A 10,956-nucleotide genomic window follows, 5' to 3' on the forward strand; every position below is an offset into this window, starting at 1 on the left:
CAATGTTTCGATTTTGTGCAAGCAACACTGCCTCGCTGCACTTAGAGGCTTTCCGCCGCTGGTCTAAAAAGCACCCCGCGACACTTTTCTTACCGCGCACACCGGTGGCGACGAGTACAACTTATGCACGGATCCGCCCAGCCCTGGAAGCTAGGTGCGTATTTCGAGAAAAAAAAAAGGAAAGGTGGAGGGGTCACTGCTTCAGTGGAAAGGAGAGAATTCGGCCAGCTAACAGCCCCGCGAACGATTAACGCACGCATGGCGCACACTGAATGAATGAACTCTAGAGCCGCCCGTCACGCAAGCCGGGGCCTGACGCCTAAGGTCTAAACTAGCACTGCGGATCGAAACTAAGCGAAACACCCTGCTAACAAAGTTCGCACGGGCAATTCAGGATGAACAAAACGACTGGCCACTATCTCTCCACGCTGCCAGACACGGTTGAAGAAGAGTTGCGAAGGTCTTACCTTTCGGATACCTGTGCTGTAGCATACGCCGGCTCATCGTGCTCTGGTCCGGATTTCTTCGGGCGGCGAAGAAAAGGTCAGGTGTTGGGGAAAAGAAGAAAAATGCGGCGTCACCACACGCAGACGACTTTCAGGCCCCTGCGCGATTCACAAGACTCCCCGAGGAAACCCGACGATACCATCGGCCCGAAATGACCCCGCGACGACACGCATACACCAACCGGTTGCGTGTCGCTGCGGAGTGCCGGGCACCGCTAGCCCAAAGACGCCTGCACGGGTCATCCGCAGGACACGCACAGTGCGCTTCGAGATCGACTGCTCACCGCGTCAATCCTTTCCCGTAATACAAACGCGAAGAAAAGTATGGCCAAGACGGCCGAGCTCGAGTGCCGTAAGCACTCACCGTGTGTCCCCCAGAGGGATGACGACGCCCGGGTCGGGGCACTAATGTTGCGACAGCACTGGTGCCCACCCCGCGCGCGGTGTCATCTCCTCGTCACAAATTGATCGATACTCATTTTTAAGAGTTCCGTAGTTGAGCGACTAGGTCTTAGGCTTAGGCAGCAGCTGTAGTGTGGATAACATATGTCACTTCCGTTGACGACGTGTACCAGCCGCCTTGCCCGTAGTGATGGGGGCCAGCTTCTGGCTCCGCTCAGCCTTCGCACCGTCGGTTACGCTTGCACGGCGAACACCTGGCTCCCGGCTAACGTAGCCGATCAGCACGATTGAACTAACGTGCACTAAACGGACAAGAAGTGACCTACATACCAGTAACACCTACCGGCCAGCAGTCTATCCATACTCGCGACGGCACAGAACAGACCGTGCAACCTACGGTGCAACGCCGATGGTTCGTGTTAGTACAAGAAGGAACTGATAGATGGCATGGTAGTCACAAAAAAAAAAAAAAAAAGTCAGGAACGGTGGATGAGCCCTACTGCGCATGCGCTAACTGGACGTCAAAAAACTCTGTCAAAAAACAAAGAAAGCAACTTTTTTTTTGCCGGACGTGACGTCATGGTTTTAAAAAGAATGGCAGCTGTTGTACGGTTACCTCGCTGCGATCTTCTCGCCGTGATTTTTGTCTGCCGTTGCAGCGGTGCATAGGTGTTCGGCTTGCGATTGTGATAAGGGCGCTCTCAAAGAACTTTCAAACAACTTGTGGAGAGCACTCACGGTAGTGTGCAGCGTGTGATTGAGACGCTGAGTGTGTGCGGCCGCCTTATTTGCGCGTAGTGCGTTACGACCACGGTTACGACCACGACCGGCTTTATATTATAAAGCCGGTCGTGGTTACGACGGTGAACACGGACGCAGCGTTGCCAGATGGTGAAATACGGCACCAGGCTGAATCGAATAGGGGTCTATTCAATTCAGCCTGCACCTTTTGAACCAGTTCACAGCGGTGCAAAACGGGTTCCGCCATCGGCGGAACCAGACCTGCACATTTTTCGTCTGCTTCTGCACCTCCTCGGCAGGGAGTGCGGGCAAAGCCATGAACCCGTCCTGCACCCGTCGGCACCACCGGTGAATCGAACGCGCGGTTCAGGTGCCGCGAGCTGCACCGCTGAAACGAATGGCGAAGTGCGGCACCGCCTGAACTGGTTCACGCGGTGCAGGTGAAACGAATAGACCCCTGGTGAAATTCGGGGGCTACTGGTGTTAAGGTACCAATACGGCTACACCAGACAATATCTGGGGCGGTATTCTCGTGACTGTCCCTTTTGAGTCCCTTTCATCTTTCATCGCGACGTAGTACTTCAGGTTAAGCAGTGGGCATTGGCAGCAGGTTTGACGCGGTTGCGTTACGTCACTTCCGGTAGTTTGCTTTTAGCCAATCAGGGCTCTCCAAAAGGGACACTTTTGAAAGGGACACAAAAGGGACAAAACACGGGAATACCGCCCCAGAAGTTCTTCGAGAGCAGCTTCATCACAATCGTAAGCCAAACACCTATGCACCGCTGCAACAGCAGGCAAAAATACATTCCTCCATGCAAAAATACGACGAGAAGAGCGCAGCGAAATAATCGCGCCAATTTTTTTAAGGCTTTTTTTTAACCATGACGTCACATTCGGCAAAAAAAAAAAAAGTATTGGTTTTTTTTATGTCTAGTTGGCGCATGCGCAGTAGTGCTCGTCCACCGTTCCTGAACGTCGGGTAGCTTTACCCATAGAGTTTCTCATTAACTCACGCTTTACCCACAGCACCCGCCTGGACCAGCCAACAGGAGCCAGAGTGTAGTCATAGTGAAAACTGTAGCGTAGCCAGAGCCAACAGGCGGCAGCCATTGAGCCGGTCGACTCTGTCAGTAGTCTAGTCAGTCTATTTAGCTGCGTCTTTGCGGTCGCCATGAAAACTCAAGAGATTGCGCCCATGACAGAAGTGTTCGAAGAGAAGCGCGCCGCGCCGTGCGGACACCCAGTCATCGCGGAGCCCTGTGACGTGCCCATGCGGGTGCCCGTTCCAGTCCAGGTGACGCACTACAGCGGCCCGACGAAGTTGTCCCTGCGTTACCGTCTGCCCGACGCCTGCAGTGCGCGCGACCGCTTCCACGTCGGCCCGGGAAAGCGTCACCTGTACGAGGCCTCGATCGGCATGCCCTGCCTGGTGTGCACGGACAGCAGCACGGGACTGGCCCTCCGGGCTCTGGTGACTGACGTGCAACGAAGCCAGGGGATACCGGTGATGCTGGAAGTGCTGTTCGTCGACAGCGGCAGATGGGGCGTCGTAGGACTGGACGCGGTGTACGCGATGGACGCAGACGCGGCAGCCGAACCGCACCTTGCGGTGTCCTGCTGCATCCGGGGCGTGATGCCGACGGCGGCGAGCTCGCGCCACGACCTGCAGGAGCTGTTCAAGGACGACCAGCCGCTGTACGAGGCCCTCTTCTGCGAGGTGACGGACGCGGGGGTGTACGTGGTCGAGCTCCGCGCCAGGCTGCCGCGAAGGAGAGCGGGGCCGACGAAGGTCGACGTGGCCGAGTACCTGGTCCGAAACGGCTACGCGGAGCGATTCGGCTACCTGGGGGGTTCGCTGCCAGCGAGCACAGGCGGCGCGTGCCAAGCCGAGTACCCCGAGAGCGACAAGCCGTCGCTGTCGCTTCTGCCCGTCCACGAAGAGCCCGCCACGGAGGACTTTTTGCCAGAGAGCGAGTCGAAATCAGCGGGCGCTCCGAAAGAGAACTCCTTCGACATGAAGGTGACGTTTACCTGCACGCCCGACCACTTTTACGGGCAGAAAACTTCCACGGCGAGAAAACTGACCGAAGTGCACAGGATTGTACGCACATGCACTAGGAGACTGGAACCCCAGTCGAAAGCCAGGAAAGGGACGTACCAGATTTACCGCGACTCGCCTCAAGACATCGGATCTAGAGTACGCGTTGAAGACGTACTCGGGTCCGACAGGTGCAAAGTGTTCATGATAGACTATGGCAATCGAAAAACCGTGAATAGCTCGTGCCTGTACTGTGCCGACCCGAGGCTCTTCTGCATTGAGCCACTGGCACTGAGGTTTCAGCTGGTGGGAACCGCACCGCGGAGGCAGTGGACAGAGGCGGCCGTCAACCATTTTCTCGAGCTGACCCACGGCGACGCTCCGCTGACGGCAGTAGTGGTGGGGACAAAGAGCAGCCGTGACGAGTTCAACGACACAATCCACATGGTCAAGCTCTTCAGCAAAGTGCACGGCAGTGTGGCCGCAAGCTTGGGCCAGCCAAGGGCACCGTTCGACCCCATGCGGCAGGACTACGAGAGTCCGCTCAACAGCTACAGCGTGAACACGGACGACCCCGGCGTAGCCGCATCAAACTTTGCTGTGGGCAGGGGCCACCGCGTGTGCAAGTTCTTCTCCTCGCGGGGCTCCTGCAGGGAAGGGGACCGGTGCACCTACAGCCACGTGGTGGCCGAGCCCGGCTCAGCGCTCCTGCACGTGCAGGAGCCCGCCACCGACTCCATGCAGCTGCTGCAGCCGCCCGAGGTGGGCAGCTGGGTGCTGGGGCAGGTGTCCGCATGCGCGGGCCCCCGCTGCTTCTACCTGGTGCTCCCCCACGGCCGCCGCTCCCTGGCCAGGCTCCTGGATGAGGGCGGGGGTGGCCCACGGGAGACGCTGGACTCCCTTATGCAGGACCTGCAGGCCCTGTGCAGCCAGACCAGCAGCTTCCAAGAGAACCGGCTCGTGGTGCGCGCCGGGGGTGAGATGGTCGCCGCCCAGAGCAGCAGGGATGGCCGCTGGTACCGGGCCCTGGTGGTGTCTGCCGAGGAGGGCGACCTGCTCACCGTCTTCTTCGTGGACTTTGGCTTCTCCGAGTGCGTGCAGCTCAAGCAAGTGAAGAGCCTCGACCCACGCTTCACGCACCTGCCTCTGCAGGCGCTCGAAGCATGCCTCCTGCCCGAGGACCTCGAGCCCATGTTGACTCAGGACGCTTGCAAGGCCTTTGAGGAGTGTGTGAGCGGCAGGGACCTCATGGTTGAGGTTGTACGCATCGTGCAAGACTTGCTGTACGTCCGGCTCTTCTTCATGCAGGACGGCAGTCTGTGCAGTGTTCACGACTACCTGAAGAACTGGCAGCCACAGGGTGCTGACCCGCTGTAGATGTGTTTAACTGCTGACTTTCATGGGTATTTATCTCACAAGTGCAGTTGCTAGTGCAAAAACGACATTTCATCTGCAAGCTAGTTTTTTTACCAACTTTCATTGGTTTTCAGGTCTGGTATTTATTTACGTGCACAGTTGTTAGTGCAAAAATGTGTCTTCTCCGAGCTACCTTGTTGAGCTTTATACCAAAGTTACTGTAAGAGTTAAGGTGGCTTAGTGCAGGTCATTCCTTTTTGTTGTGCTGAAATGCATGCAGTTTGGCTTTTCTCATCCATGTGATGGGAAAAGCAAACGACTAAAAGTGCGAGCTTATCTGTCTTTAGGAAAAATTCCTTTCGAGGACTCGGGCTGCAGCTGTTGACCAAGCACACAGGCACAGAGGGTGTATTACCAGCTTGAGCATTGTGCCAGGCTAGTTGCTACATAGTATTTGCAATAAATTCACAGTAGAAGTTAGCACAGGACAAACATCACAAGAGATACAGTCCCGTCAGTCTCTCTCGTGTTTTTATGGTGTTGTGTGTCCTGTGGTTACGTCTATTCTGAATAACACAGTTTGTAGTGATGAAGCAGTAAAGAAGACTGCTAGCCCTCGAACCCACTAATTTTGAGCAGCCTTTTTTGTCAACATGGTGGTGGCTGTGCCCTTCCAGTACATTCCTGTATTGCACTAAACACGTGCTGCAGCCTGAGTGTCATTGCCATGTGCATGTGCATGCAAAGTGTTATTGAGCTTCTCAAGTTGGCTTCTGCCGAAGAGATTATATTCTGCCGAATATTCTGCCGAGTTGGATTCTGCTGAAGAGAGAATATTAGCATGAAGTTTTTTATTTACTCTAGTACAAGAGATACATGAGAGTCGACGCACTTATTAATAAAAAGTTATGTCTTTCAATTTTTGGCAATTCGATTTTTATTCAGAATTCATAAAAATTGCGAGATGGTGCGCATCACCCAGGATTATTACTCGTGACATTGCTGCGAAGTGAACTAAAGCAAATGCATTTACACATGTATACGTGTACACGTATGCATGTACAGAGTGCCGCAACTAGTGTTGCAACTATCATGCACCAAGATTTAAAAAAAATATCAATGATGTTACTCAAAGAAAACCTACTGCATAATATTTCCAGTACAGTGAAGTAGCAACCATTAATTTTTTTTTTGTTAATTATATTTCATTGGGTAGTTGTAATTAATTACCTAACTCGAGAAGTACTGTCCCAATCATTAAGGTGTCAATGAGGCACTCGTAGGTACCCCAAAAAATATATAAATGCAGTACTTTTAGTGATGTCCTAATTGCGTACTTATTTATTCTGACTGATAAAGAAACCCTGCGAAATATGAAAACTACCATGTTACGGTGCTCCCACCCATATCAAATCAAATCAAATCATTTATTTGCCATCATACATAGTAGATGGGAGGGCGGCGAGAAAAAAGCTGCTCACAGGCAGCTTGACCAGCCCACAGCCCCTGATTTATTTGGTTCAGCGCAGCGTCACGGTTGCACATCAGTACAGTGCATGTACATGGCAGTATAAATGAACTGAACACACTGGAGAAAAAAAAAGAACCCTCTCCATTCCTTGGGAGAAGAAGAAGAAAAAAATAAATAAAAAAAGAAAAAACAAGTTCCAGTGACAATAAAAACACGGCATAGCAAGAAATCACAGGAAGGCATCAAACTTAGGCGCTATACATGAGCCGGAGATTCCGGTAAGAACAAGAAAACAAATAAAAACCATCTACTTTGTAGGCGTTCAAAAGAGACGGTAAAGTGTAAGACAAACGCTGTTGACCGGTATTTAGACGAGCAGTATGCACTAACCAGTTTTCTGTATATCTAGTTGGGTAGTGAGGAACTTTTTTTTGCAAATTTGCAAGGTCTTGTAAGGCAGTCAGGTTGTGTCCTATCTCTGTTTTAAACTTCGCGCTCAGTCGGTATTTGTACAAGTTGTGAATACTGATTATTCTGGCATTGTGGAATAGTTGAGCAGTGTGGGATCGGTACGATGCCACATATCATATCATAAAGCAGTTCCCTTGAACATGTTCCCTTTGAGTTAGCCAGAATAAAATAAAGGAAGGAAAGAAAGCAGAAATTGCGACCGATTTTGTGCTCTATTTGTCACATGCATCTTGCAAAACTTGCTGTTGTTTCTCATTCCATGCCATTATCCAGGTGATGTGCTGTCTCTTCTTAGGGTGCTGTTTTTTTATTTATTTAGATAAGTGCCCACAAACAGCATGATGCCTTCAGCGTGGTGCACACACAGAAGAAACAAAGGAAAGGATAGGAAAGGGAGATGTGTACAATGGGGAAAAAATAGTATAATAAAAATAAAAATAACATCAATGGAACAAACATTATATGGCTGACACACATGATTCTACAATGCAAAAGAACACACTCAGAAGATGTGTACCATAGCGAAAAAAGAGCATGAGAAATGAAAATAACCTCAATAGAACAAACATTACATGGCTGACTCACATGATTTTACAACACAAAAGTACACACTGAGGCTTTAGATGTATTTTTAACACCTTGCACAAAAGTGCTGTAACGATCAAAGATCCTCAGATCAGGCGCTTCAAGTGAGTTGTAAAGGAGTTGCATTCTCTGGACAGGACTTTTATGATTGACGGCAGGATAAAATAGCGGCGAGGAACGGCATTGTGTGGGGACATGAAAATTGATGGAAGTTAGCAAATCGGCAGAGTCAACAGCTCCATGAATGAGCTTGTGAAGAAAGCACATATCGAGGAGTGTTCTTCTGTCACTCAGTCTGCTTAGTCCAGTGTGGTCGAGTATTCTGTCATGCGTGTAATATATTTTCCTGAAAAGGTAACGATCATAATAGATTCGAACAAATCTCATCTGGACTCGTTCCAGAGACAGTGACAAGTATTGAGGAACAGAGTTCCATACAACCGAGCAGTACTCTAGCCGAGAACGTACAATAGCCCGAAACAGGGACAAATAGCAGGTAGAATCAGTGAACTCTTTCGTGACACGTGTTACGAGTCCAAGGGATTTCATTGCATCACTGGCTGTTTTTTCAATGTGGTGTTTAAAACTTAGTGATGAGTCAATGTGCACACCCAAGTCCCGCATTGTTGACGCCCGAGTAATGGAACCCCCATGCAGCTTATACAAAAATTGAATCGGCACCTGTCGACGATGGTATGATATCACATTGGTCTTTGATGGGTTGATGTGAAGCATGTTTGCTGAACACCATGCTGACACAGTGTTAATGTCATCTTGTAGAAGAGAGCACTCGCCAGCCCTGTCTATAGGCCGAAAGATCTTAATGTCATCAGCAAAGAGGAGCATTTCAGAGTGTTGCATGCGCTCAGCCTAGTCATTGATAAAAATCAAGAACAACAAGGGGCCCAGGTTGCTTCCCTGAGGCACTCCAGAAGTTGAGCGAAATTCACCAGAGGAACAGCTCGCAACTCGTACAACGTTTGTACGGTTAGACAAGTAGCTTTCAAAAAGCATCAAGTACATCTTACATACACCATAGTTATCCAGTTTCTGCAACAGCAAGGAGTGTGACACAGTGTCGAATGCCTTTGACAAATCAAAGTAGATTACATCAATTTGGTGTCTTGAATGTACTGCAGGGACCACTTTGCTAAGAAACGCACACAGATTTGCCACAGGTGAACGAGGAGGAATAAAGCCATGTTCTGTACACAGCTTCTGGGAGAAGTAAGAGTAAAGGCGGCTGTACAAAATAAGCTCCAGAACTTTGGACAGAGAGCAAATCAGTGACACAGGTCGATAATTGACCACAAGGGAAGGGTCGCCAGACTTAAATATGGGTGCAACAATTGAGTGTTTCCAAGTGGTTGGAAAGACTCCAGATTGTATACAGAGGTTGAAGATGTGTCTCAATATGGGTGTAAGTATTGGTCCACAGCCCTTAAACGTGGTGCAATAATCTTCGTGGCATTCTGTCGAAACACATTCAGAATTTATCATTATTTGAACTGCCTGTTGCTCGAAATACTTCGTTAACAATGAAGCTAGGGATGCCGTCGTGGCCACATGATTTTTTGGCCTTCATTTTTCTAAGGGCTTCACGGATTTCCGTCTCTGTCACTGGCGTTGCCGCCAGGCAGTCTGCCTGTAAGGTCTTATCTGCATAGTCAGTGTTGCCAGTATTAACACCTGAAAAGCTGGAGCTGAAGTGGCTAGCCAACAGGTTGGCAATTTCTGTTGCATCGGTACGTGCCTTGCCTGCAGCTGTGTGGATCGTTGAAATTTTAGATGATCGTGAGCCATAACTGTGCATGAACCTCCAGAACTGTTTGGGGTCCTGCCTCAAAGATGTTTCAACTCTGTCAATGTAGGCTTGCCTGTCCCGTTTCAACAGCTGCTTGGCCTGTCTTCTACAATCGCTGAACATTTTATACGCTGTTGGGTAGCCTGATACTTTGTGAAGGTGGTGCAGGTGTGCCTTTCGCTCGAGACATTGTCGCAGCTATTTAGAGAACCAAGCCGAATACCCGGATGTGGGTGGGAGTGCCGTCACTTGGTATTTTTCATATTTCGCGGGGCCTCTTTATCAGTCAGAAAAAATGAGTACGCATTTAGTACATCACTGAAACTACCGCAGTTAGATGTCCCTTGTTGGTACCTACAAGTGCCTCATTTACAATTAATTGGGACAGTGCTTCTTGAGTTAGATCATTAATTACATTTACCTAATTAAATGTAAATAATGAAAACTTGATTTATTGATTGATTATGTGGTTTACGTGCCGGCGCTACACAGGTGTTGACGCATGCCGTAGTGGAGGGCTGCGGATTAATTTTGACTACTTGGGGATCTTCAGAGGGACACTAAAGGCTGAATGAAATTTCTTTTTAAATGAAAGATCATATGTTTCGTAGCTCTCATGGCTTTTGTTCGGTGAGCAACAATGTGTTATTTGCTGAGAAATAAGAACAACAGCTGTTGTTTGTCTCGCCCGCTTCCCTTTCATTTTTTCATGATGCTAGCCATTGCATCACAAAATAGGAGTGAAGCACCAGTGTGGCCTGGAGCGTAAATTCTGGCATCTGTAGTTTTTATGCCTACAAGCCAAGGCGCCAGAGCTCGGTTATGCGACGCCTTCGCCAACGAAGCAGTGGTTAAGTTATGCCTGTGCTACACGGTAACTCTCAATTGACAATTTGACTCCCCCCAACAACCACTCCCTACGTATTTTCAATGGGGCACTCGATAGACAATCGGTTCAACGGCCTTCCGAAGGCCTTTGAGATGACCGTGTAGCACAGGTATTAATCATGCTCATGCCGTTAACACTGTTACGACGTGCACTCAGTGGCCCCCGTCGTTACTTGCCTTGATGCAGCAGTTTGAGGTCCACAGGAATTTTTATTCATGCTCCTTTTTCGGAGCCAGTGCGTGAGCCAAGGGGTGCTTGTTCTCGGGTTCCAGGTGCTCATTCCCCATAAAGCGTTATTCTGGGGGAAACCGAGTAAAGTAGTAGTCAAGCGGGCTATTTGTACATTGGAATTGTGAAAGTGATAAGAGTGCATTCGGAGTATGCCACGGGGAACCTAATATACTGATAAGCGACGCACTTCATCTAATGTCGCTCAGAAGTTGGTACATCTTTGCCTGTTTTTGGTGCACCTGCAACCATGCCGATGCACCAGGGCAGGCGAAGATGAGCATCAGGGAACAAACTCAAGTAGATGATGTCAGAGTTTAAATAAAGGAAAAGGAATGGACTTGGCCTGGTAATGTACACTGAGAAGAAATAACAACCGATGGACCGCCAAGGTAACAGAGTGGATACCGAAAGACAGCTTTAGAAGATGGGGAAGGCCAATAACTTATGCCCGGGACGAAATAA

General features: G+C 49.7%; 2 protein-coding genes across 11 annotated transcripts in view; one reads left to right on the plus strand and one right to left on the minus strand.

Annotated features, from left to right (window-relative positions):
* LOC144175856 (uncharacterized) overlaps positions 1 to 1,338 on the minus strand; it is a 229,436-nt gene extending 228,098 nt beyond the window's left edge. For 8 of the 10 annotated variants that reach the window (XM_077704906.1, XM_077704915.1, XM_077704958.1 and 5 more), the window contains exons 1-2: positions 1,239 to 1,338; positions 468 to 523 (exon numbers count right to left, since the gene is read on the minus strand). In XM_077704906.1, coding sequence (XP_077561032.1) covers positions 468 to 504 — 37 coding nt within the window. In that variant the 5' untranslated portion in view covers positions 505 to 523; positions 1,239 to 1,338. Of the gene's footprint in view, positions 1 to 467; positions 524 to 870; positions 1,190 to 1,238 lie in introns of those variants that run through there. The other 2 variants (XM_077704889.1, XM_077704897.1) reach the window with 2 other exon arrangements.
* A 1,131-nt stretch (positions 1,339 to 2,469) lies between these two features.
* LOC144175900 (tudor domain-containing protein 1-like) lies at positions 2,470 to 7,105 on the plus strand. The gene has a single exon (XM_077704969.1). It carries the CDS (start codon positions 2,821 to 2,823, stop codon positions 5,062 to 5,064), a length of 2,244 nt encoding a protein of 747 aa, XP_077561095.1. The 5' UTR covers positions 2,470 to 2,820; the 3' UTR covers positions 5,065 to 7,105.
* The last annotated feature ends 3,851 nt before the right edge of the window (positions 7,106 to 10,956 follow it).

The sequence above is a fragment of the Haemaphysalis longicornis genome, unplaced genomic scaffold, assembly GCF_048455015.1.
Source record: "Haemaphysalis longicornis isolate Haplotype H1 unplaced genomic scaffold, Haemaphysalis longicornis Haplotype H1 scaffold_1, whole genome shotgun sequence".
NCBI lineage: Eukaryota > Metazoa > Arthropoda > Arachnida > Ixodida > Ixodidae > Haemaphysalis > Haemaphysalis longicornis.

What these genes read in the sequence shown, in the direction of transcription:
- LOC144175900 (XM_077704969.1), top strand. Translation starts at nt 2,821, where the DNA reads ATGAAAACTCAAGAGATTGCGCCCATGACAGAAGTGTTCGAAGAGAAG.